Source organism: Mustelus asterias, chromosome 28, assembly GCF_964213995.1.
Source record: "Mustelus asterias chromosome 28, sMusAst1.hap1.1, whole genome shotgun sequence".
NCBI lineage: Eukaryota > Metazoa > Chordata > Chondrichthyes > Carcharhiniformes > Triakidae > Mustelus > Mustelus asterias.
This window is the reverse complement of record NC_135828.1, coordinates 19,149,503-19,177,380: the sequence shown is the minus strand read 5'-3', so window position 1 is coordinate 19,177,380 and position 27,878 is coordinate 19,149,503. Positions and strand designations below refer to the sequence as shown.

General features: G+C 47.1%; 1 protein-coding gene across 1 annotated transcript in view; it reads left to right on the top strand.

Moving 5' to 3' along the window:
* Positions 1 to 27,878, top strand: part of wdfy4 (WDFY family member 4) — a 245,621-nt gene that overhangs the window by 67,271 nt on the left and 150,472 nt on the right. Inside the window, exons 17-25 of the mRNA XM_078199280.1 lie at positions 3,290 to 3,363; positions 5,778 to 5,996; positions 10,949 to 11,127; positions 12,546 to 12,777; positions 12,877 to 13,028; positions 15,984 to 16,095; positions 23,714 to 23,904; positions 25,270 to 25,422; positions 27,054 to 27,124. Coding sequence (XP_078055406.1) covers positions 3,290 to 3,363; positions 5,778 to 5,996; positions 10,949 to 11,127; positions 12,546 to 12,777; positions 12,877 to 13,028; positions 15,984 to 16,095; positions 23,714 to 23,904; positions 25,270 to 25,422; positions 27,054 to 27,124 — 1,383 coding nt within the window. The remainder of the gene's footprint in view (positions 1 to 3,289; positions 3,364 to 5,777; positions 5,997 to 10,948; positions 11,128 to 12,545; positions 12,778 to 12,876; positions 13,029 to 15,983; positions 16,096 to 23,713; positions 23,905 to 25,269; positions 25,423 to 27,053; positions 27,125 to 27,878) is intronic.

The window sequence follows — 27,878 nt, the reverse complement described above, 5'->3', positions numbered from 1 at the left end:
AATAAATGCTGGCCCAGCCAGCGATGCCAATGTCCCATGAACAAATAAAACTTCAAATTAAATTCATCTGATTCAATATTGAAGTTGGTAAGAATACAACGATTGGCGAGTAAAGAATTAAGAAGGCGGAGACAAACATGAAATGTAATCGGTGAAGAAAAAGATGATGATCTGAGTGACTTCACATTGCAGGACTATGAAGAAAAGTTCTTGCATTTGTATAGTGCCTTTCACTATTCAAAAAGCCCAAGTAAAGTGCTTTTGAAATGTCATAACAGTAGTTAAGCGGGGAGACACACAACCAATTTACGCACAGCACGGTCCCACAAACAGCAATGGTATTCTGTTTCAGTGGTATTGACTGAGGGATGAATGTTGGCCAAGACACAATGTGAACCCTCCTCTTTGAGTGCTGTGGGATCTTTGACATCCTCCTGAAAGGGAAGATAAAATAGAGTTTAATATCTCATCACCAAGAGCTCTCGCTTAGACCTGCTAGCTGACATTGGGTGGCACGGTGGCACAGTGGTTAGCACTGCTGCCTCACAGTGCCAGGGACCCGGGTTCGATTCCTGGCTTGGGTCACTGTCTGTGTGGAGTTTGCACGTTCTCCCCCGGTGAGATTTTATGGCCTGGCTCATCCTGAAACCGTAAAATCTTGCCCGAGGTCAACAGACCTACCCATACTCCTCCACTCGTCCGCTCCGATTCCTGTAAAATTCCAGCCCCCGTGTCTGCGTGGGTTTCCTCCGGGTGCTCCGGTTTCCTCCCACAGTCCAAAAGACGTGCTGGTTAGGTATACTGGCTATGCTAAATTCTCCCTCCGTGTACCCGAACAGGCGCCGCAGTGTGGCGACTAGGGGATTTTCACAGTGACTTAATTGCAGTGTTAATGCATGATGTGGAGATGCCGGCGTTGAACAGGGGTAAGCACAGTAAGAAGTCTCACAACACCAGGTTAAAGTCCAACAGGTTTATTTGGAATCACGAGGTTTCGGGGCGCTGCTCCTCCATCAGGTGAGACAACGCTCGTAACTCACCTGATGAAGGAGCTTCGCTCCGAAAGCTCGTGATTCCTAATAAACATGTTGGACTTTAACCTGGTGTTGTGAGACTCCTTGCAATGTTAATGTAAGCCTACTTGTGCCACTAATAAATAAATAAGTAGATTATGATCGAAATTCTCCGACCTTGCCCACGGCTGGGATTTTCCGGTCCCGCTGCAGTGAATGGGGATTTGGCTGAGTGCTAAATTCTCGCTGGAAGCACTGGCCGGATGAAAGAGATTGGCGAATTCCGGCCAATGTGTTTGAGTCTGTGGAATTAGGTTTGAACTGACGACCCCCTGGGTCACCCCACAGTAAGGGGCATCAGGAAAATTGTAATTAACCCCTCGTGGCCTGATACCTAAAGACGACACTCGCAAGTGGTTGGTGCTGGGTTGGATACTTTTCGTCAGCCAGTTGTGAAGTGACAAGTGGAGTTGCGAGGGCATATCGAACCTGGCTTCTGTTCAATGTCTGGCAGTCCCAGTGTTGTAATTACAGTTATTAACTTTGGATGTGTGGTGTGTCAGCAGATGGTGGATCCAGAGGAAGGGAGATTAGAGTAGCGACGGTGCATTGCTGTTTGCGTGCATTGAATTTTTCATATTGTCAGAGTTAGGGTTGATAGCTTCGCCAGTCCAGGGCCAGGTTGGCACAAGGTATTTAATAATAATGCCAGGTGTGTACACAAAACAGGAGGGCGGCACAGTGGTTAGCACTGCTGCCTCACAGCTCCAGGGACCTGGGTTCGATTCCTGGCTTGGGTCACTGTCTGTGTGGAGTTCTCCCTGTGTCTGCGTGGGTTTCCTCCGGGTGCTCCGGTTTCCTCAGTCCAAAGATGTGCAGGTTAGGTGGACTGGCCATGCTAAATTGCCCCTTCGTGTCAGGGAGACTAGCTAGGGTAAATGCATGGGGTTATGGGGATAGGGCCTGGTGTTGTGGTCGGTGCAGACTCGGTGGGTCAAATGGCCTCCTTCTGCACTGTAGGGATTCTATGATTCTATTCTAAAACTGAAGCAGCCCCACTCAGCATTTAAAACAAAATCATTCTGGGGATATCGGTGTGGCCAACAAGGCTGGCATTCACTGCCCTGCCTGAATTGCCCTGAGCAGGTGGTCATGGGTATTTTTGTCCTGCTGCAGTCCATGTAGTGAAGAGGCTCTCACACGGCACAGGGATTGTGACCCAGCGACGCTGAAGAAGCTACGATATATTGTCCAGTCAGGATGGTGTGTGACCTGTAGGCTATGTTGGAGGTGTTAGTACTGTCTGCTGCCCTTGGCCCCTCATGTTCAGGGAGGCTGTACGTTTGCTGATGAAGTTTCAGAATAGAAGAATCCCTACAGTGCAGATGGAGGCCATTCAGCCCATCAAGTCTGCACCGCCTCTCCGACAGAACATCTTACTCTGGCTAACACCCCCGCACCATTCTCTTAACCTCATATATTTACCCCACTAATCTACCTAACCTACACATCTTTGGACATTAAGGGGCAATTTAGCATGGCCAATCCATCTGTCCTACACATCTTTGGATACTAAGGGGCAATTTAGCATGGCCAGTGCACCTAACCTGTGCACCTTTAGATGCTAAAGGGCAATTTAGCATGGCCAATCCCCCTAAACTGCACACCTTTGGACTGTGGGAGGAAACCCATGCACCCAAAGGAAACCCATGCAGACACTGGGAGAATGTGCAAACTCCACACAGACAGTGACGCGAGGTCAGAATTGAACCCGGGGTCCGCTGTGAGGCAGCTGTGCTAACCACTGTATCACCATGGCGCCCATTACTGAGGGCATCATTTAGATAAGCATCACTGCCACAGTTGCAAAGGTTCCAGGCCAATGTTTGTGATGCTATTGGGTGCCCAGGCCTGGCTGGTGAAGCTTGCTCAGAGAGTTAGGTCTTGAGGAGCATCTCAGAGGAGCGAGAGAGGCAGCCAGGATGGCTTCTGCATGCCCATCAGACATGTCCCTGATGTTACTGATGGTGACCAGAGGGTTAAGGTACTCCACCACAAGATGGAAGGGAGGATGAAAGGGTAGCAACTCACCTTGAGGCTTTGCATCCCTTTCAGTGGGAGACTATAGAGCAGAACAGAGTATGATAGTGCAGGGAAGCTGTGTAGCCCGGAGAGAGGTAAAGACCAATGAAATGAACTTAAATTAGACAAGGAAAATGATCTCAGATCTTGTCAGTTCCTGAATAAAGGCCTAACTCTCACTCTGTTTTTATTAGGTGCTGTTTTTTACCTACATTGGCGACAGTGGGGGTAAATGCAGAATCCCCAATTGCTGGTGGGATTGGAGAAGGTGAGTATTTTACCGCAGTTTAATTTCATTGTAACTATTGTATCCAGAGAGGTTGGATAGGCTTGGGTTGATTTGTCTGGAGCAGAGAAGACTGAAGGGCGACCTGATTGAGGTGTTCAAGATTATGAGGGGCATGGACAGAGTAGATAGAGAACAGCTGTTCCCCTTAGGCGAAGGGTCAGTTACGAGGGGGACACAAGTTAAAAGTGAGGGGTGGGAGGTTTAGGGGGGATTTGAGGAAAAACGTTTTTACCCAGAGGGTGGTGAGGGTCTGGAATGCGCTGCCTGGGAGGGTGGTGGAGGTGGGATGTCTCACATCCTTTAAAAAGTACCTGGATGAGTACTTGACACGTCATAACATTCAGGGCTATGGACCAAGCACTAGTTAGTGGGATGAGGTGGGCGGGTCAGGGCCTTTCATGCATCGGTGCAGACTAGATGGGCCGAAGGGCCTCTTCTGCACTGTAATATTCTGTGATTCTATTCTCTTTACATGATCATTAGCAGAGTGTGAATAGACTTAGCAGAGATTTTTTAGTCAAATCATTTCTCCCAAAGACTTTTTGTACATTTAAATTGTTTTTTATGAATGTTGGTTTATCCTATTTAATAATCAGTGCAACACAATCAGCATAGTCATGGTTTTAATGTAGGGAACCAACTTGAGCATGGTAAAGCCCAGTAAATAGCACTGAAAACACCCCTCTGATCTTTGTCACCTTGGTGCCATCGGATCCCTTGCACCTGAATGGACAGACATGGCCTTGGTTTGACATTCCATGTTAAAAGTGGCATCCTCAACAGTGCGGCACCCCTTCAGTACAGTGCCGGAGTGCCGGCGCAGAATTTTGTGCTCAGGCCCTTGAGTGGGACTTGAACCCACCCCCTGCCACTAACCTCGTGACCAGGAGGTGAAAGTGCTTTCAATGGAGGCACGGCTGACACTTCTAACTGCATCTTTAACGTGGTGAGGCATTCCAAGATGTTTCTCGGTAGGGATTTCTTCAGTCGGAGGGTGGTGAATTCTCTACTCCAGAGGAATGTGAAGGCTAAGTCACTGAGTACAGTCAAGACAGAGATTGATGGATGTCTGGGGATTAATGACATCAAGGGATATGATGGGGGACAAAAAAATGATGATCAGCCATGATCTATTTGAATAGTGGGGACAGGTTTGCATAACATGTTCCAATGTAATGCAAATTGGGGATGGGCAGATGACCAGACTTTGACTGGAACAGCAATCTGGAGGGATTTTAAAGTTTATTTATTAGTGTCACAAGTAGGCTTCCATTAACTCTGCAATGAAATTACTGCAAAAATCCCTAGTCACCACACTCTGGCGCCTGTTTGGGTACACTGAGGGAGAATTTAGCACGACCAATGCACCTAACCAGCATGTCTTTCGGACTGTGGGAGGAAACCAGAGCACCCGGAGGAAACTCACGCAGACACGGGGAGAACGTGCAGACTCCGCACGGACAGTGACCCAAGCTGGGAATCGAACCCGGGTCCCTGGCGCTGTGAGGCAGCAGTGCTCGCCACGGTGCCGCCCCGATTTAGGGTTGCAAGAGGCTACAGAAAAAGGGAGAGGAATTTGAAAACGAGGATGAGCATTTTAAACTTAAGGCTCGCCTGGATTTTAGGTTGGCAAGTGCCAAGAGGGCAGCACTGTGGTTAGCACTGCTGCCTCGCAGCGCCGGGGACCCGGGTTCAATTCCAGCCTTGGGTTACTGTCTGTGCGGAGTTTGCACGTTCTCCTCGTGTCTGCGTGGGTTTCCTTCGGGTGCTCCGGTTTCCTCCTGCAGTCCACAGATGTGCGGGTTAGGTGGATTGGCCATGCTAAAATTGCCCCATAGTGTCAGGGGGACTAGCTAGGGTAAATACATGGGGTTACAGGTGGGATTGTTGCCGGTGCAGGCGCGATGGGCCGAATGGCCTTCTCCTGCACTGTAGGGATTCTATGAATGTCGGGTGAACAGGGTCTAGTGTGAGTCAGGGTGCAGAACTTTGGATGAGTTGGCCGGAATCTTACCACCGTTCATGCCAATTTTTACCATCCCGTCGCGGTGAGCGGAGACTTGGCTAGGCGCCAAATTTTCCGACCTCGCTGCAGCGGAGGCTGGCGTGAAAGGCCAGGAAGGTCGCACTCGCCGAATTTCACAGAGGGAGGGAGGCCAGTGTTAAAATAGTTAGGAGGGTACTATGGTGGGAGACACTCTTCTTACGTTCTGAGTGAGGCGTGTTCCTGAGCCGATGGACTCTGATGCCAACACCACATGGCAGGGATGCAGAAGGGGCGCAGCACACGCCAGCACCTCCCAGCCACTCGGATAAGGGTCAGCGAGAATGCAGACAGGCTTCACTGGTTTAACTTCTGCTTTTGTGACCTGGCTTCCCTTTGGCGCTCTCAGGTTGTCGGGGCTTTCCACCAGCTGCCGGCTTCACCTACTCCACTTGGTTCTCCATCGTCAGCCTCAGTTCTGCTTTCGACGCCCATCCGGTACGTTTCCTCACCCTCTTCCGTCACACGTCGAAGATGGAGAAGGACTTCACCTGTTTGTCAATCAGAATCTCGGTACCGGCGCAGCGATTGGTCATTTCCACCCAGGAGGAAGTGTTCGAACCCTTAGGTACAGAGTTACTATCCCTTTTTCATAAAGTGTTGGAGCAGAATTAGACCATTCGGCCCATCGAGTCTGCTCCGCCATTCAATCGTGGCTGATATGTTCCTCATCCCCATTTTCCTGCCTTCTCCCCATAACCCTTCAACCCATTAAAAATCTGTCTAACTCCTCCTTAGATTTACTCACTGTCCCAGCATCCACCGCACTTTGGGGCAGCGAATTCCACAGATTCACAACTCTTTGGGAGAAGTAGTTTCTCCTCAACTCTGTTTTAAATTTGCTGCCCCTTATCCTAAGACCTCTCGTCCTAGAATGCCCCACAAGAGGAAGCATCCGCTCCACGTCTACATTATCCATACCTTTTATCATCTTGTATACCTCAATTTGATCTCCCCGCATTCTTCTAAATTCCAGAGAGTATCGGCCTAAACTGTTCAATCTCTCTTCATACGACAAACCCCTCATCTCTGGAATCAATCCAGTGAACCTCCTCTGAACTGCCTCCAATGCCACTGCATCTTTCCTCAAATACGTGGACCAAAATTGTGCACAATTTTGTTGTAATGGTGAATTTGCAATTGGCGTTACAAGACTGTCGTTCTGTTCCTTGGCAGTTCTGGGGGAGGCGATGGCCTAGTGGTATTATCGCTAGACTATTAATCCAGAAACTCAGCTAATGTTCTGGGGACCCGGGTTCAAATCCCGCCACGGCAGATGGTGGATTTTCAATTCAATAAAAAATATCGGGAATTAAGAATCTACTGATGACCATGAAACCATTGTCGGAAAAACCCATCTGGTTCACTAATGTCCTTTAGGGAAGGAAATCTGCCGTCCTTACCTGGCCTGGCCTACATGAGACTCCAGAGCCATAGCAATGTGGTTGACTCATAGCACAGTGGAGCCAGAATCGTTGAACGGTTTCAAGAAGAAGATAGGTATATTTCTAATTAACAAAAGGGATATGGGGAACAGGTGGGGAGGAGGATTGGAGACCAGCAGAGATCAGCCATGATCTGATTCAATGGCGGAGCAGGCTCGAAGGACTAAATTTGCCTACTTCTGCTCCTAGTTCCCATGACTCAACATCCCTCCATGGGCAACCAGGGATGGGCAGTAAATGCTGGCCAACAGTGGTGCCCATGTCCCACGAATTAATTTTAAAAAAGTTCCATCAGGTACTAAAGTAGCAAGTGCTGTTCTTACTGAACCATGTGGTGAAGGAAGGTTCCAGTTCGTCTACATTTAGTCTCCATCAGGGTAGTGGGGGCACAATTGCGATAGGCATCAGTGCCCCTGCATTGAGGAGAGCGTTATTGAACAGGGGTTTGCTGCCCCATCCAATGCCCTATCTTGCTGGAAAGTGTGTGTGGGAGGACAAGTCAGTTATCCTATGGTTCGTCGCCTGGTCATGCACACAGACTGGGCTGACAGAGCAGCAACTTTGCACAAGAAAAATGGATGGGTGAGAACTGTAGAAAGTATTCATAATGGAGGAACTGGCCATTCTGTTTAACCGGCCCATGCTAGCCCGACAATATCCTCCTCCCAACCATCTTTGTTGAACCTCCATTAGAATCCCGGCAGTGCAGAAGGAGGCCATTCAGCCCATTGAATCTGCACCAACTATTCAACAGAGCATCCTACCCAGGCCTTATCCCCGCAACCCCACATGTTAACCCCGCTAATTCCCCTAACCCACACATCCTGGGACACTAAGAATCAACTTACCATGGCCAATCCACCTAACCTGCACATCTTGGGATACTAAGCGGCAATTTAGCATGGACAATCCACCTATCCTCACACCTTTGGACACTAAGGGGCAATATAGCATGGCCAATGCCCCTAACCTACACATCTTTGGACACTAAGGGGCAATTTAGCATGGCCAATCCACCTAACCTACACATCTTTGGACACTAAGGGGCAATTTAGCATGGCCAATCCACCTAACCTACACATCTTTGGACATTAAGGGGCAATATAGCATGGCCAATCCACCTAACCTACACATCTTTGGACATTAAGGGGCAATTTAGCATGGCCAATCCATCTAACCTACACATCTTTGGACATTAAGGGGCAATTTAGCATGGCCAATCCCCCTAACCTGCACATCTTTGGACAGTGGGAGGAAACCCACACAGAAACAGGAAGAAGGTGCAAACTCTACAAACACAGACACCCAAGGCCGGAATTGAATCTTGGGCCCTGCCGCTATGAGACAGCAGTGCTAACCACTTATTTCTCTCCCCTTGAATGCATCTGTGCTGTTCACCTCACCCACCCCACAGGGTCACGAACCCCACATTCTAACTACTCTTTAGCTCAAGAAGCTTTTTTTGATTTCCCCAATAGAGTGATCAGTAACTATCTTACATTTATGGCCCTTGGTTCTGCTCTCAGCTTCAAGTGAGAACACCTCCTCCTTGTTATCAATCCCTTTCCCAAGGTGAAGATTTGAAGATTTCCATCAATCCTTACCAGGGAAAGAGTTCTAACTTATCTTGATAGGTCTAACCATTCACCTGATATCATTCTAGTCAACTTTTTTCGCACCTTATTCAGTAGTTCAGCAAGTTTTCAGTCGGGCGGGAGGCAACCTGCACAGGTGGCACAGTGGTTAGCACTCCTGCCTCTCAACGCCAGGGACCCGGGTTCGATTCCCGGCTTGGGTCCCTGTCTGTGCGGAGTCTGCACATTCTCCCCCGTGTCTGCGTGGGTTTCCTCCCACAGTCCAAAGATGTGCGGGTTAGGTGGATTGGCCATGCTAAATTGCCCCTTGGTGTCAGGGGGATTAGCTGGGGTAAATGCATGGGGATAGGGCCTGGGTGGGATTGTGGTCGGTGCAGACTCGATGGGCCGAATGGCCTCCTTCTGCACTGTAGAGATTCTATGATAACCCTTTTCTGGGACAAGAGTTATGCCATGTGACGTGGAGTAATTAGTATCCCTTCTAAAATATTTAAACTTTTCCCACTTCAATATTATTCTATTCAGTGTTATCCTGCGGTGATGGTGGGGTTTGAATTTAAAATAATTTACGGTTTTAATTTTACTCAGGATTTTGGGAACAAGCGCGCTGAGATTTCAGTTTATTTTTCATCTCTTAGTTCAAGGCTACGCAGTGTTGCCTAACAGTATGGGTGAGAGACAGGCGAGCCTGACGGCTCAAGGTGAACAAAGCGATGCACAGAAAGATCCAACTCTGCACTCTGTCTCCTTAGTTTGGTCCACACATATATCCTTCGGAGACAAAAGTGAAGCATACCTGTTTGAAACGCCATATATCAATGTGAAGGAAACAGATATGACTTTTTTTCTGATGTTAAGACCCAAGTATGGTCAGTGTGGTATAGAATTCAAGCTGCCATCTTCATTAGACGTACAGGGTGGCACAATGGCTGCCTCACAACTCCTGGGACCTGGGTTCAATTCCGGCCGAAGGTGACCGTGGAGTTTACACATTTGCCCCGTGTTTGGATTGGGTATAATATCTCCAGGAATCGGCTGTGAAGGAACCGTGTTCTTATTGTACAAAATGAAAATAAACAAAACCCATAAGCCTGTGATGAACACAAGCCCGAACCGGGATTAAAAGGTTAATGGACCCTCTCGGGGTCTTGCTTTATATAAGGCTCGGCATACGAGCTCCACCTGGTTGGCTAATTACCAATCCCCAGGGAGCTCATATTCAACAAGGCCAACTGGGGGGGTCAGTTAGTGATTCCCCATGCAGATCATAGGAGTTAGCACAGTAGGTTTCCTCCCATACTCCAAAGATGTGCAGGTTGGGAAGATTGGCCATAGCAAATTGCCTCTTAGTGTCCCAAGATGTGTAGGTTAGGGGGAATTAGCCATGGTTAAATGTGTGGGGTTATAGGGATAGGGCGGGGGAGAGGGCCTGAAAAAGATATTATGTTAGAGAGTCAGTGCAGACTCGATGGGCTGAATGGCCTCGTCCTGCACTGTAGGGATTCTATGAGTGAAAGTCTTGCATTGACACAGCATCTCTCTCAACATCAAGGTCACTTCACCAGCCAACCAAGTACTTTTGAAGTGTAAATGTAGAAAATGTGGCAGACAATTTGCACAGAATTATGGGGCGACACGGTGGTTAGCACTGCTCCCTCACAGTGCCAGGGACCCGGGTTTGATTCCCGGCTTGGGTCACTGTCTGTGCGGAGTCTGCACGTTCTCCCCGTGTCTGCATGGGTTTCCTCCGGGTGCTCTGGTTTCCTCCCACAGTCCGAAAGATGTGCTAGTTAGGTGCATTGGCCTTGCTAAATTCTCCTTCAGTGCACCCGAACAGGCGCCGGAGTGTGGGGATTTTCACAGTAACTTCATTGCAGTGTTGATGTAGGCCTACTTGTGACATGAATAAAATAAACTTAAAACTTAGTCAAGATTTACCCCACTGCCTGTAACTGTTGCGTTGGATTTTCTTCCATTCGTAAGTAACCTCTTCCCCCCCGCCCCCCCACCCCTCCCCCACCCCTCCCCAGCCTGATTCAAAAAGAAAATGGAGGATAATCAGCCAACTCTGCAATTGGTTCTTTTCAAGTTTCTTCAAGAACTCCCTGCAGACACATATATCCTGGTTCCATTTTCCTTGCTGCTGAAGAACGTAACACCCTTCACTCCGCAGTCCTTTCCAGTGGCATATCTGAAGGCCCAAACTGAATGGGTCGGATTTTATGGCCATTCAGAAGCACATTGACCAAAGGGGGGGACCAGAAAATCCCACTGGTGTAAAACTCCACCCGCCAACGTGTTGGCTTCCCTCACCCTCCAGCACAAGATGCTTCCCGACTGGTCAAAAGAGGCTCTCTTAAAGGGATAGGCGGGAGGGAAATGGTCCAGAGTGGTTTGTGGCACTCTATACTTGAACTCTACAGGATATGCTTGATACCCCCAGCTGAGTGGGCCTTTTCTCTTGTTCCTCTGCACTTTAGATTGGAGTGACTCGAGCCTGACTCAGCAATCTTCAGCATTAACCTCTGTGGAGTTCAACATCTCCAAGTACTTGCTGCTTGGACAGTGGCATCACTTAGCTGTGGTATTGAACAAGGACGCTCGGAAGAACACCACCGTGCTGGCATATTTAAACGGAAAAGTCATAGGAACCGCTAAGGTGGCTTTTACCTTTGAACAAATGTAACTTTATATATGTCCCGTTTCCATCGCAACGTCGCAAAATGAAATCACTTTATTATTTCCCTTTTGAAAGCTTCTAACGTTCTAAGAAGCCTCACAACACCCAGGTTAAAGTCCATCAGGTTTATTTGGAATCATGAGCTTTCGGAGCGCTGCTCCTTCATCAGGTGAGTCATGAAGGAGCAGCGCTCCAAAAGCTCATGATTCCAAAGAAACCTGTTGGACTTTAACCTGGTGTTGTGAGACTTCTTACTGTGCCCACCCCAGTCCAACGCCGGCATCTCCACATCAGTGTTCGAAGAAAGTAACAGTTTGCAGAAGGGTCATTTGCAGAAGTCTTATCCCACCTCCTCTAGTATTCAAAAGCCTCAAAATCTCAAACTTGCATCATTTTAGTTCTTGCTGGTCTCCTCATTTTGTAAAGCCTCCGCCCCCTTTCATAATTGGTGAGGATGCGATGGCCTAGTGGTATTATCACTAGACTATTAATCCAGAAACTCCGCTAATGTTCTGGGGACCCGGGTTCGAATCCCGCCACGGCAGATGGTGGAATTTGAATTCAATAAAAAATATCTGGAATTAAGAATCTACTGATGACCGTGAAACCATTGTCGGAAAAACCCATCTGGTTCACTAATGTCCTTTAGGGAAGGAAATCTGCTGTCCTTACCTGGTCTGGCCTACATGTGACGCCAGAACCACAGCAATGTGGTTGACTCTCAACTGCCCTCAGGTAACTGGGGATGGGCAATAAATGCTGGCCCAGCCAGCGACGCCCATGTCCCACGAATGATTAAAAAAAATAATGCCCCCATCCCAAGTGGTTAGTTGCTTCAATAGAAAATTGGATTTGTGGGCAGGAAGTGTTTTTGTTTCACTTCCTGCACCTGCAGCGATTGTGCTCTCTGTACAAAACCTTTAATAACGTGTAGATATGTAGAATATTCCAGGGATGCTTGCTTAGAATCCCTACAGTGCAGAAGGAGGCCATTCAGCCCATTGAGCCTGCACTGACAACAATCCCACCCAGGCCCTATCCCCTTAACCCCACCTATTCACCCCGCTAATCCCCTGACACTAATGGTCGATTTTAGCACGGCCAATCAACCTAACCCACACATCTTTGGACTGTGGGAGGAAACCGGAGCAAACCCACGCAGACACGGGGAGAACGTGCAGACTCCGCACAGACAGTGATCCAAGCCGGGAATCGAACCCGGGTCCCTGGTGCTGTGAGGCAGCAGTGCTAACCACTGCACCACCATGCCCGCTCCTGAAGAGGAAAGTCGTCAAGGTAGTCCATGAGTGAAATACCAATATGAAATGAGAAGGTAATATTTTGCTTAATGCAATGACAATTCCTCACAGTAACTCTGACTCCCGCTCTGTTAACAGATACAGTACATTCAGACATTTCCAGGGATGCATTTTTCTGGGGATTCATCAGCCGTCATCGACGTTCATGGAATTATTGGGACTCCGCAGATCTGGAAGCAGCAGTCCTCTTTGATTTGGCGTCTGGGCCCAACATGCTTGTTCGAAGAGGTGTCCCCTCCAGAAACTGTCCAAGCCATTTATGAATTGGGACCCAACTATTTAGGCAACTTCCAGTCTGTTCATTCACCTGGTAGGTTGATATATTGATTGAAGACACTGATCTACCTCTCCCTCTACCTTGAGACGCTTCACTCCCTTTTGTTTAAAACAAATCTTTCCTTTCCTGCAGGCGATGATTTAACCAACACATCAATGCCCTCGGTGTTTGTGTCGGAAGAGAAATTATCCTTCGGTATCAATGTAGTGTCTTCAGCAGTGATGACCATTAAAGATATCAGAAATCATTATAATGAAGTGGATAGCCGGTTAATATCAAGTGAGGTATGTTCACTAATTTGTTTTATCAACCTTTGTCTTTGGGTGGCACGGTGGCATAGTGGTTAGCACTGCTGCCTCACAGTGCCAGGGATCCGGGTTCGATTCCCGGCTTGGGTCATTTGTCTGTGTGGAGTTTGCACGTTCTCCCAGTGTCTGCGTGCGTTTCCTGTGGGTGCTCCAGTTTCCTCCCACACTCCAAAGATGCGCGGGTTAGATGGATTGGACATGCTAAATTGCCCCTTAGTGTCCCGGGATGCATAGGTTAGAGGGATTAGTGGGGTAAATATGTGGGGTTATGGAGATAGGGCCTAGGTTGGATTGTTGTCGGTGCACTCGATGGGCCGTATGGCCTCCTTCTGCATTGTAGGGGATTCTATGTATAACCAAGTTATGATTTATCCAATTTAATTGTGTAAAATGAGGGGCAAACTCATTCAAAAGCAACTCTAACACGCAGACACAGGGGAGAATGTGCCAACTCCGCACAGATAGTGACCCAAGCCGGGAATCGAACCCAAGTCCCTGGCGCTGTGAGGCAGCGGTGCTAACCATTAGTGCCGCCCTGTCACCCACCGGTCTAACATCGTCGCTGAGGTTGAGAGAAGGCATTCGGAGGAATTTCTTTCCACACTCTCAGGAGCATTGGGGCTGCCTTTGCACAGGAAGTGGTTGCGGCGAAACTTCCTCCTCTTTTCTAGATGAATAGCATTGAAGAAAGCTCTGTCAGAGAGTCAGTGCAGACTCGATGGGCTGAATGGCCTCCTTCTGCACTGTTGGGATTCTATGATTCCATGAAAACAAAGATAAAGGGTGAAAGTAGAGAGGAGGGCAATGGAAATAGTCTTTTATTCCTCTGGCAAAAAATCAGTGCCACCTCTATTCTGTTCTCTTAAGCATCAATGGTTGATCTTTCCAGCAGCTGTGTTCATTTTTTAATGGCTAAAAAGGGTTGAATATCTTATTAACTTTGTTTTACTGCTCAGAAATCTCTTTTCCTTGGAGGCGAGTTGGAATGATTCAATCCAAAAGCCTACAACCTGCTTCTCCTGTTCAAGCTTCTTGTATGTCAATGATTTTCCTTTCACTGGCCTTGAGTGGCCTAGGCCCCAACTGCTGGAATTCCTTCCCTAAACCTCCCCAGCTCTCTATCCTCCTTCACGATGCTCCTCAAAACCTACCTCTGTGACCCATCCTTTACCCTAATGCCTCCTCAAGTGACCCATTTTCCAGCCCTTCCTGCTGATGAGATCTTCCAGTCCCGCCAATGGCAACTCCCACACCTGCCACAGGTTCCATGGCAGCAGACGGCGTGAGCAATGGGAAAAGCAATTGGCGGCAGTGGGGCTGGAAAACTCACCGCTGGCCAATGGCAGGCCACCTCTGCTACTGTAAAATATACCGTGGGGGGGTGGAAAATCCAGGCCCATTGTCCAATAGAAACATAGAGGAATCGGTGCAAGAGTAGGCCATTCGGCCCTTCGAGCCTGCACCACCATTCAACGTAATCATGGCTGATCATGCATTTTCAGTATCCCACTCCTGCTTTCTCTCCATACCCCTTGATCCCTTTAGCCGCAAGGGCCACGTCCAGCTCCCCCTTGAACATATCTAACGAACTGGCCCCAACAGCTCTCTGTGGTAGAGAATTCCACAGGTTCACAACCCTCTGAGTGAAGAGGTTCTTCCTCATCTCAGTCCTCATTGGCTTACCTCTTATTCTTAGACTGTGACCCCTAGTTCTGGACTTTCTCCGACATCGGGAACATTTTTCCCAGATCTAGCCTGTCCAGTCCCATCAGGATTTTATATGTTTCTATGAGATTCCCCTCTCATTCTTCTAAATTCCAGTGAGTACAAGTCCAGTCGATCCAGTCTCTCTTCATGTCAGCCCTGCCATTCCAGGAATCAGTCTGGTGAACCTTCACTGAACTCCCTCAATAGCAAGAATGTCCTTCTTCAGACCAGAACTGCACATAATACTCAAGATGTGGCCTCACTGAGGCCCTGTATAACTGCAGCAAGACATCCCTACTCCTATACTCAAATCCTCTTGCTATTAAGGCCAGCAAGCCATTAGCTTTCCTCTCCACCTGCTGTACCTGCATGTCAACCTCAGCCACCATGACACCCAGGCCACGTTGCACTTCCCCTTTTCCTAAACTGCCACCATTCAGGTAATAATCTTCCTTCCTGTTTTTGCCACCAAAATGGATAACCTCGCATATATCCACATTATATTGCATTTGCCAAGATACTGCCCACTCAGTCAGCCTGGTCAGGTCACCCTGCAGCCTCTTAGCATCCTCCTCACAGCACACACTGCCATACAGATTAGTGTTGTCTGCAAATTTGGAGATATTGCATTCGATTCCTTCGTCCAAATGTATATTGTGAATAGTTGGGGTCCCAGGACTGAACCCTGCGGTACCCCGCTAGTCACTGCCTGCCACTCTGAAAAGGACCCGTTTATTCCCACTCTCTGCTTTCCTGTCTGCCAACCAGATCTCTATCCATGTCAATACATTACCCCCAACACCATGACCTTTAATTTTGTGTACTAATCTCTTGTGTGGGACCTTGTCAAAAGCCTATTGGAAATCCAGATACACAACATCCACTGCTTCACCCTTGTCCACTCTCCTGGTCACATCCTCAAAAAATTCCAGAATATGTTGTTTGATTGTTATTCCTGAAGTGCCTTAATGCATGAAAGGCGCTACATAAATGTAAGCCGTTGCTGCTTGGATGCGCGTATGTGAAGCTTTGCCTTTCCTTGCCCATCCTCGACCCATGGCATCAAAGCAATTGCCCCTCTCGTTGCTCATATGGTGGCCAAGACAGGAGGAAAATCCTCATTCCGGCTTCACCTTCAATGAGGACGCGCGGGATGCTGAGATGTTTCCAATTTTCTGGCACTGACGTTGCGACGTTTTCCCTCCCCCCTTTCGCTCGGAGCAGTTGGGAATTTCATCTCGAGATGACGCCATGCCCATCGTTCTGGCAAAGAATATGGCCACCCACCTCCCAGGTCCCGCCCGAACAATCGGGGCGCCGATTGCAAGCTTCTTTGGTAAGGAATTGTAAACTGTATGAATGCTTTAAAAAAAAAAAGAATTAAAGGAGCAACAGATTGATAGATGTGCTGTTAGGTTAGAAATAATCTTGGATCAGTTATCTGAGATGCTTCCCATTGTCGATTATACCCAACTGTGGGATCCTCTGTATGGTTTGCCTCAGTTATTTTAAGATATTTCTGCCTAATGTAACTAATCATGCTAAGCTTTAAAGCTAACTTGGCCACATTCTAAAACTCTCAGCTTGGAATTCTGGGTTTTGAGCTTAGAAATTGGCTACATTCTTTAAAAGTACAATGTGAGGTAAGCAGGCTTTCTCATAAGGTAAAATGAAGCTTTCATGGTCGCAGATGCTAATTGTTTATGCAGCGAGAGACTGCTTGTACCCAGCTCTTTAAAAACACAGATAGCCGGAAAGCTACATTGTTAATAACAGCTATGTAGCCAGTTCAATTCTGTTCAGCTGTATTGAATCCTGTACAAGCTTTTTGGTTCGAGTCTGCATTGTCTCTCTCTCTCTCTCTCTCTCTCTCTTTTTCTCTCTCTTTCTCTCTCTCTTATTAGTAAATTAATATCTTTCACTTACTATAAACGCTAATTTTAAATGATGCTCAATAAATGAAGTTTGACTTCTGACCAGTTCTGCCTACGTCTATTCTAAGAAGCGAACAGATTCTTCACCAATCCACCTCCGATATCTCATGGGGAGTGCTTTTTTTCCCCCTCTGTCTGTCTCTAAAGTGTTGTTTGACGGGGATGTGTGTGGCTCTGCATAAATCAAGTGGATATTCTTCATGTACAAGCGAATTCCTTGGGCTGCTTAACTTTGGGGACCAACAGCTCAGTTGGTGACATGCTGTATCTCAAGGGCTTTCAAGCCCCACTCTGTCTTGAGTGTTGTTATCTAGGCTGACTCTCCAATGCAGTGCAGAGGGAGTGCTGCACTGTCAGCGGTGTTGTCTTTCAGCTGAGATGTTAAATAGATCCCCCTCCCCTCCACTGTCTCCCCTCCCTTGTGGTAAATTTTAAAAGATCCCGGGTGGAAGTTTTCTGCCCGTTCCCGCCAGCAGGATTTTCCTGAGCATCGAATTCTCTGCCCTCACGTGCAGCGGGGGAGGGGCATGAACGGGTGGTAAATTCTGGCCCCTGTGGCACTAATGGTCCCCGGGCTGTCCTGCTGAATAATTATCCCTCAATCGATGTCACAAATACAGATTATCTGGGGATTATCACCTTGCTACTTGTGAGAGCTTGCTGTGAGCAAATTGGTTGCCGTATTCGCTACTTTACAATAGTGACGGCTCTTAGAAACGGCCTCCATTGTCTGTGAGGTTCTTTAAGATGTCTGGTGGTCATTGCTATATACATGCAAGCCTTTCTTCTTTTTTTTGTTGTGGGGTGGGAGGTTCTCCTCATGTTCTCCTCATGTTCTCACATGCCCTTTCCAGTATGTTCCATAGGAGAGCAGTCGAAAGTGGGCAAAGTTACGACACAGAGGTTAATCCCCTTTATCTCAATCATAATGTGCTACAATTATTTGGGAAGGTGTTATCTGTTCTTCATTAGAGGTCATTAACATTAGAGGTCTTGTTGAAGTTGTACAAGACATTGGTAAGGCCACACTTGGAATACTGTGCGCAATTCTGGTCCCCTATTAAAGAAAGGATATTATTAAACTAGAAAGAGTGCAGAAAAGATTTACTAGGATGCTACCGGGACTTGATGGTTTGAGTTATAAGGAGAGGCTGGATAGACTGGGACTTTTTTCTCTGGCGCGTAGGAGGCTGAGGGGTGATCTTATAGAAGTCTATAAAATAATGAGGGGCACAGATCAGCTAGATAGTCAATATCCTTTCCCAAAGGTAGGGGAGTCTAAAACTAGAGGGCATAGGTTTAAGGTGAGAGGGGAGAGATACAAAAGTGTCCAGAGGGGCAATTTATTCACACAGAGGGTGGTGAGTGGTTGGAACGAGCTGCCAGAGGTAGTAGTAGAGGCGGGTACAATTTTGTCTTTTAAAAAGCATTTAGATAGTTACATGGGTACGATGGGTATAGAGGGATATGGGCCAAATGCGGGCAATTGGGATTAGCTTAGGGGTTTTAAAAAAGAAAGGGCAGCATGGACAAGTTGGGCCGAAGGGCCTGTTTCCATGCTGTAAACCTCTATGAACATAAAGGCCTGACACTCGCCTTAATTGACAATGTATTTTCTTTAAATAACCAGGAACTTTAACTAAATAAGGAACATATTAATTAAGGTACGTTTCGACTGAAATGCTGTTTGAATAATACAAGGAACATTCATTACCAAAACAGTAATAACAGAATTTTAGTTACACTCAAAGAAATTATACAACCAGGCTTTATGGAATTCGGAAGCTTTTGGAGTTCCTCTGTAGCTTCCCGCTGTCTGTAAGGTCTTTCTGACTCAGTATCCCTCTATTAGATAGCTGGATAATTCTCTTAAGAGCCATTTAAACTGGCAGGGGTGGAAAGCTGCTCTCGAGATGAATGCTGGCTTTTATGACTGGCTGCTCTGGAGATGTTTCTGTCAAGATGTTGTCGAGAGGTGGCTGTTGCTTTGGTCTTTGTACCTGCCATGACCTCGCAATTTTCTCACATCACGATTGGTTTGATGCTGTCAACTCTATCAAATTCAAATCTGATAGGCTCTTAATAGTTGATGGTCCTTTTTAAACTGATAGGCTGGCAGAATGCAAAAGCCTGTTACCAAGCCAACCCTGATGCTCGGTCCTTTTGGAACACATGGAGTGTGTGTGTACTCTGAATTTCAGCACAGAACTCAAAAGCTGTTTCATTTCCCTCTAGCACTTTTTACAATTCTTTTATATCTTTACAAACTCAACCGAGCTCGAATGGACGCACCTTCACAATCACTAACAGCTGAGTTTCATTAATTCGGAACGCATGGGAATCTGACCCCGGGATTGCCTGAGCATTGTGGTTCACTTCTCAGCTTTGAGGACTGTTCACTTTCTTTTCTTAACCCATGACGTGGCTGAAGCTTCATCAGCCGTCTCCCAGTGGTAGCACTCTTGTCTCCAGGGCAGGGCTTGGTGGGTTCAAGTCCACCAGAGACTCAAGCACACAATCCAAGCCTGGTGCTGCACCCTTTGTGGGCGAGCTCCACTATTGGAGGTGCCATTTTTTGGATGGGTCATTGAAACAAGGCCTCATCTTTCCCCTCAGATTGAGACAAGGTAGCATTATTTGATAAAGAGCCAGAGTTCTCTTTGAGAGCTTGCTGTGCACAAATTGGTTGCCATGTTTCCAACATTCATAGAATTGCTGCAGTGCAGCAGAAGGCCTTTCAGCCCATCGAGCCTGCACCAACAACAATTCCACCCAGGCCCTATCTCCATAACCCCACGCATGCCCCTATCTACATCAATAGGGACGAAGTAGAAATGGTCGAGAGCTTCAGGTTTTTAAGTGTACAGATCACCAGCAACCTGCCCTGATCCCTCAATGTGGACACCATAGTTAAGAAAGCCCACAAATGCCTCTACTTTCTTAGGAAGCTAAGGAAATTTGGCATGTCCACTACAATTCTCACCAACTTCTACAGATGCACCATAGAAAGCATTCTTTCTGGTTGTATCACAGCTTGGTATGGCTCCTGCTCTGCCCAAGACTGCAAGAAACTACAAAGGGTCGTGAATGTAGCCCAATCCTTCACGCAAACCAGCCTCCCATCCATTGACTCTGTCTACACTTGCTGCTGCCTCGGAAAATCAGCCAGCATAATCAAGGACCCCATGCACCCCGGACATTCTCTCTTCCACCTTCTTCCTTCAGGAAAAAGATACAAAAGTCTGAGATCACGTAACAAGCGACTCAAGAACAGCTTCTTCCCTGCTGCCATCAGACTTTTGAATGGACCTACCTTGCATTAAGTTGATCTTTCTCTACACCCTAGCTATGACTGTAACACTACGTTCTGCACTCTCTCCTTTCCTTCTCTCTGAACGATATGCTTTGTCTGTGTAGTGCGCAAGAAACAATACTTTTCACTTTATAGTAATACATGTGACAATAAATCAAATCTTAATCCCCGTGGCACAAAGGGGCAATTTAGCATGGCCAATCCACATAATCTACACATCTATGGACACTAAGGAACTGTTTATCATGGCCAATCCACATAATCTACACATCTATGGACACTAAGGGGCAATTTAGCATGGCCAATCCACCTAACCTGCTCACCTTTGGACTGTGGGAGGAAACCGGAGCACCCAGAGGAAACCCACGCAGACATGGGGAGAATGTGCAGACTCCACACAGTCAGTAACCCAAAGCCGGAAATGAACCCGGGTCCCTGGCGCTGCGAGGCAGTAATGCTAACCACTTCATTGGCTGTAAAGTATTCTGGGATGGCCTGAGACTTGCGGGAACGGTTACGTTAGGTGCGAGTTGTCCTCCATTTTAAACATCTTTCCTGTGTGTTTCCTTATTCATTTATAACTTCAAAAGGAAGACGTTGCTCTGATAAAATATCTTTCTATAAGGTGGTTTGCTGGGAAGTGCTTGGCTAAGTCATCGTCCTGGCTCAGTGCCACCGCCATTACCGTCAGATAGGATACAAGGGATTAGCAAATGGCTTGGTGCGGAAGTATTGCTGAAGGATTGACAAGACCCCGAGAGCTCGCAGAGATTGATAAGGGAATCATTTTGAAGATAATCCTCGTTATTTATTTGATTGCTGTAATTAGTCCGTGGAAATGGCTCCCTTCATCTCTTGAATGAGGCGACAAAACGCAAGCCCCTATCTGCCCTGCACGACTGAACTGAGCCTGGAAAAGGTCCCTCGGTGCGTTCTGTAATGAACAGACCTACTAAAGGCTGAGGTCCTGGACAAATTGCCCTGCCTAATTTCTGTATCATTATTTACCCCATACTGTGACAACATTCTGCTGTAAACAAGTCATCAAGACCTTTCAGGACTTTTTGATGAAATATTTTGAATCGGTTTAGTTTATTGTAGCAATTACAGTGCGTTCTATCTCCTTTGAGTAAATCCTTTAATTAAAAACGGCGAAATAGATCAATATTTTACCTGGCACGCACCAATTTATAGCACCTTTAATATTAAGGTTTACAGTGAAATGGCCCCGCAGTGCCAGCTTGGCCCACTGGTAGCAATCTTGCCACGAAAACAGCAAGTTGCGAGTTCAAGTCCCACTCTAGGACTGTAACCCGCAGACTAAGCAGATGGTTCACTGCAGAACTGACAGAGTGTTGTAGGTGATGATTTTCAGATGGGACGTTCCAGTCAGACCCTTTGCGCCAGCTCTTGAGGAGGTTAAATATCGAGGAGAACTGTTTGAAAAAGAGCAGGGAGTTCTTCTGGTGTGCCGGCCAGCGCACAGACCTCATCCAATGCTGCCGTGTCCACGTTAGTTGGCCAACCATATATTCTTTGTTTGAAAGGCCTGACTGTGTACATTTGAACCTGATGGCTCCCTATGTTATAATGGAAAGTGCACGTCAGAATAAAAGTTAATTTATTATACAGGAAATATAAGTAACATGCTGCATAAATGTGGGCAGCACGGTGGCACAGTGGTTAGCATTGCTCCCTCTCAGCGCCAGGGACCAGGGTTCGATTCTCAGCTTGGGTCACTTGTCTGTGTGGAGTTTGCACATTCTCCCCGTGTCTGCGTGGGTTTCCTCCGGGTGCTCCGGTTTCCTCCCACAGTCCAAAAGACGTGCTGGTTAGGGTGCTTTGACCCCAACAGGCGCCGGAGAGTAGCGACTAGGGGAATTTCACAGTAACTTAATTGCAGTGTTAATGTAAGCCTTACTTGTGACTAATAAATAAACTTTAAATCCCTTTCCCAGGACAGAGTCTCATCAAACATTAGTGGTTCGGACATGAAACAAATAATTGCATTTGCACGGTGGCACAGTGGTTAGCACTGCTGCCTCACAGCGCCAGGGAACCCGGGTTCAACTCCGGGTGACTGCCTGTGCGGAGTCTGCACGTTCTCCCCGTGTCTGCGTGGGTTTCCTCCGGGTGCTCCAATTTCCTCCCACAGTCCAAAGATGTGCAGATTAGGTGGATTGGCCATGCTAAATTGTCCCTTAGTGTCAGGGGGATTAGCAGGGTAAATATGTGGGGTTATGGGGATAGGGCCTGGGTGGGATTGTGGTCGGTGCAGAAGTGATGGGCTGAATGGCCTCTTTCTGCACTGTAGTGATTTTATGATTCTATGCCTCACACCACCTCAAAACATCACTAATCACTTTGCGAGCAATGAAATACTTCCAAAGTATCATAGGGTAATTTGCTGTGTAAATACAATTCCCTTTCCCAGGACAGAGCCTCATCAAACATTAATTTGTAAAAACGTGGATTTGGTCTATTGGCTTGGTAATAGATTTTGTATTATCCTGGAGAAAGTTGGTCTCGGGGTTTGAACTTCATAGTTGAAGGCGAATTACTGCGGATGCTGGAGCCTGAAACAAGAACAGAAAATGCTGGAAAATCTCAGCAGGTCTGGCAGCATCTGTAAGGAGAGAAAAGAGCTGACTTTTTGGGTCCAGATGACTTTTTGTCAAAGCTTTGGCCAGTGCTGGATTTAGACTTGGTGAAGCCCGAAGCTTTATAAAGCTTGGAGGCCCCTAGTTAAAAAGTTTCACCAAAAGGTCTCACAAAGGTGCGTACCAAAACAGGACCTTGGGTCGCCACAAAAAAATTGAAAACATAATTATGCCTTTTAATTATTTAATAGCAAGTGAAAAATACAAATTATTTTCAAATGAATGCATTTACTGATTACATATTTATCATTTGACTGGCTTGATCTCTCATAGATTTTGGTAATTTTGGTAATTTTTTGAGTTGCTCTTCAAGCTGGTGCTTTCTTTTTCTTTTCTGGTATCCGCTCTTAAATGTTCTCTTCATTGTAAACCTTCTGAAATTTTGTGAGGCCCCTGCGGATTGCGAGGCCCTAAGCTGTAGCTTGTTTAGCTTATGCCTAAATCCGGCACTGGCTTTGGCAAAGGTTCACCTGGACTCGAAACGTCAGGTCTTTTCTCTCCTCACAGATGCTGCCAGACCTGCTGATATTTTCCAACATTTTCTCTTTTGGTGGAAGAGAGAATGTCCGGGGTGCGTGGGGTTCTTGATTATGCTGGCTGCTTTTCCAAGGCAGTGGGATGTGTAGACAGAGTCAATGGATGAGAGGCTGGTTTGCGTGATGGACTGGGCTTCGTTCACAACCCTTTGTAGTTTCTTGCGGTCTTGGACAGAGCAGGAGCCATACCAAGCTGTGATACAACAAGAACAAAATGCTTTCTATGGTGCATCGGTAAAAATTGTCGCGGTCTTGGTCAGAGCAGTATTGGTCGAAAGCGTGCAAATATTCAAATTTCATAATGCTTTAGCCAATCAGGGCAGCGGTATAATTGAAAGGCAGCGAGAGACGGATCTAATCAGCCCCTCTACGTATTGTCACTTATACCATGTCCGATTCCTTCTGAAGGGCAAGGAAACAATTGACCTCTGCACGGAATTGTATCTTAAAAGTTTGGTTTGAATTTCGTGGCGTGTGAACACTCAACAGCCGTGATTTATCCTTTCTTTAGGAGTCAGAACGTTCTTTTCAAATCCGGCTGCCAACTGTTTGCAGTTCGTCGGTGGTCCCGCTGTGATATTAGGCCTCGTTGCCATGGCTTCTGACGACCATGAGATGTACGCAGCTGTCAAGGTTCTGATATCTGTTCTCAACAGCAGCACACTGTCTGAAAAAGAGATGCGACGCATTGAAGGCTACAGGGTAAACGGACCAACTTGGAGATGATTCAAAGTTTATTGGTAGCCAAGCAGTTGTCTTATGGAATTCTAATAAATGCAATTGAACCTTGAAGATTATAAAATTTCAAGAGGCCATATCGGTTTCGGGTATAAGGACGGGATTTTCCGGCTGCGCTTGCCCCAAATCCGGAAGATCCCACCAGAGGCCAATGGTGGGCCACACCACCCACCCCACCCCCCCTGCCTGCTACACTTCCCGTGACAGGCGGGACGAGAAAATCTACACAGACATTGAAAATGTTTTACAATGCACAATCTTTTGATCAGAATGAGGCACAATGGAAGACGAGTCAAAGATTGACTTGAGGATTTTGTCTCTTTTTAAACTAAACCACAAACCAAGTGATCTGCTAAACGGAAGACACACTCGGACTCTGAGCTGAAGATTGTTGCACGTTTTTAAGTTCCCTTTGTTTGCTCAGTTTTCATTTTTAAATTCTTTCATGGAATGGGGGCGTCGTTGGCTAGACCAACATTTTATTGTCCATCTAATTGTGCAGACGATGGCCTAATGGTATTATCACTCGACTATTAATCCAGAAACTCACTTAATATTCTGGGGATCCGGGTTCGAATCCCGTCACAGCAGATGGCGGAATTTGAATTCAATTAAATAAATATCTGGAGTTAAGAATCCACTGATGACCGTGAAACCATTGTCGATTGTCAGAAAAATCCATCTGGTTCACTAATGTTCTTTAGGGAAGGAAATCTGCTGTCCTTACCTGGTCTGGCCTACATGTGACTCCAGAGCCACAGCAATGTGGTTGACTTAATCGATTTCAAATTCCATCACCTGTCTTGGCAGGATATGAATGTGGGTCCCCAGAGCATTAGTAAAGTTTATTTATCAGTCACAAGTAGGCTTACATTAACACTGCAATGAGGTTAATGTGAAATTCCCCTAGTCACCACACTCCAACGCCTGTTCGGGTACACTGAGGGAGAATTCAGCATGGCCAATGCACCTAACCAGCACGTCTTTTGGACTGTGGGAGGAAACCGGAGCACCCAGAGGAAACCCACGCAGACACGGGGAGAATGTGCAGACTCCGCACAGACAGTGACCCAAGCCGGGAATTGAACTCGGGTCCCTGGCACTGTGAGGCAGCAGTGCCAACCACTGTGCCGCCCCTACATTAGCTGAGTTTCTGGATTAATAGTCAAGCGATAATGCCACTAGGACACCACCTATAAGTGTGAACTTCATTTCCAAATTTGTTTCATTTCGTTTGACCTCATCCTTGCACGTTGTGCAGTTAGCTTACAGTCTGTCTACTGTTGCGGCTTCCGATAAATTCTACTCAACTCTTTCCATCCCTTGTAGCTTTTAGCACTGCTGATAAGGAGGAGGGTACGATTGTTAAATGCAAGAATTTTTCAACTGATACTGACGATAGTTGGAACCGCAGAGCTGGGCCAAGGAACCTCGACAATTCGGAATGACTGCGCTTTCAGAGATCTGCTCTGTGACTTTGAGGTAAATGGGAACCGCAGCGGGCGGGACACGGATCATACAAAGGTCTGCTGAACTTGAGTGGGATTTTCCGGCTTTGGGGCGAGCTTGGTCGGAAAATCCCACCCCAAGTGTTGGTCGGCTGTTCAAATTGTGGAGGCCATCATAGAATCCTACAATAGAGAAGGAGGCCATTTGGCCCATCGAGAATGCACTGACCACAATCCCACCCAGGCCCTATCCCCACAACTCCATGCATTTACCCTAGCTAGCCCCCCCTGACGCTAGGGTTAACTTGGCATAACCAATCCACCTAACCCGCACACCTTTGGAGTGTGGGAGGAAACCGGAGCACCTGGGGGAAACCCACGCAGAGACGGGGAGAAAGTGCAAACTGCACACAGCCAGGAATCGAACCCAGGTCCCTGGCACTGTGAGACAGCAGTGCTAACCACTGTGCCACCATGCCTCCCCTTGACTCATGATTGAGTTTGACTCTCTTCTGTGGGGTTAACACGCTTTGCGGTTTGGGGGGGATCATCAGATAGTTTTCAGGACTGGATCTCTGGCTGATTCCGTTTCCCCTGCAGGGACATTCCAGATTTGTAGCTGTGTGGATTGGCTATCACCAGCTCTGCTTTATTTCCAAACACTGAAGGCTACAGGACATGTCGATAAGGTGGCTAAAAAGGCACGTGGGGCACTTGACTTTAATAGCCAAGGCACAGAATGTAAGAGCAAGGAGGTTATGATGGAACTCTATAAAACACTCGCTAGGTCACAGCTAGAGTACTGTGCAGCTATGGTCACCTCACTATAAGAAGGATGGGATTGCACTAGAGAGGGTGCAGAGGAGATTCACCAGGATGTTGCCTGGGCTGGAGTGTTTCAGCTATGAAGAGAGGCTGAATAGACTGGTGGTGTTCTCCTTGGAGCAGAGAAGACTGAGTGGGGACCTTATTGAGATGTACAAAATTATGAGGGACACATAGGGTAGATAGGAAGAAACGTTTCTCTTTAGTAGAGGGGTCAACAACCAGGGGGCAGAGATTTAAAGTTAAAAGTTAAAGTTTATTTATCACTCACAAGTAGGCTTACATTAACGCTGCAATGAAGTTACTGTGAAAATCCCTCAGTCGCCACACTCTGGCTCCTGTTCGGGTACACTGAGGGAGAATTTAGCATGGCCAATCCACCTAACCAGCACGTCTTTCGGACTATGGGAGGAAACCGGAGCACCCGGAAGGGGCAGGAGATCTAGGGGGGATTTGAGGGAAAACTTTTTCGCCCAGAGGGTGGCGGGAATCTGGAATTCATTGCCTGAAAGGGTGGTGGAGGCGGGAACCCTCACAACAGTTAAGAAGCATTGAGATGAGTTCTTGAAATGTCTTAGCATCCAAGGCTATGGACCAAGGGCTGGAAATTGGGGTTAGAATAGATAGGTGGTTGATGGCCGGCACAGACACGATGGGCTGAAGGGCCGCTTTATGGCTGATTTCAGCTCTGATTATTGCATGCACTGGAAGCACCCTTTTTGTCTGTAGCTTTTTGTGAATGAATGCTATTGGTACAATAGCGCACAGAGTTCGTGTCCACAGTACGTTCAACTGGCTTCTCGTTGTCACTAACGGAACAGCTTCTGTTATTTGTTTAAGATCTGGCTGAATTCTCCAGAGACACTTGATTTGCTGCTTTTCAAACATTTCCTGGAACTTCTCTCAAGCAGGTAAGAGAATGTGTCGGAATCATTGTCATCTGACTGCTCGCTGATTTAATTAAAATATCTGTATGTTCAAAGGCACCATGGGGAATGTGAAACATTGAATTTATTAAACGCATGTACGGAGGATAGGAAAATAATTACTTTTGAACTCGGAAATATTGCTGTTTGCATTTTATGAAATCCATATCATTCTGTCATTTCCCTCCAACCGAGAGTGACTCTGGTAACATAGAAACATAGAAGATAGGAGCAGGAGGAGGCCATTCGGCCCTTCGAGCCTGCTCCGCCATTCATCACCATCATGGCTGATCGTCCAACTCAATAGCCTAATCCTGCTTTCTCCCCATAACCTTTGATCCCATTCGCCCCAAGTGCTATATCCAGCCGCCTCTTGAATACATTCAATGTTTTGGCATCAACTGCTTCCTGTGGTAATGAATTCCACAGGCTCACCACTCTTTGGGTAGGACAGCTGTAACCTGAATCCCCAAATTGAAACATTGGCCAGAGTTTTCCAGCTGTTCACACCTGGAATATCTTCCAGTCCCGTTGACGGCGCACTCCCACTGCAGGTTTCCTGGGGACCGGGGGGGGGTGCATTCGGTGGGAAACCTGGCTGGCAACAGCGGGACAGGAAAATCCCACCACCCGGCCAATAGGGGACCACCTCCGCAAACACAAGGCGGCCTACCCGTAAAATCCCGCCATTGATTTTTATTCCTTGGGCGCCATCTCAGCGGGCGTTCATGCCACGCTC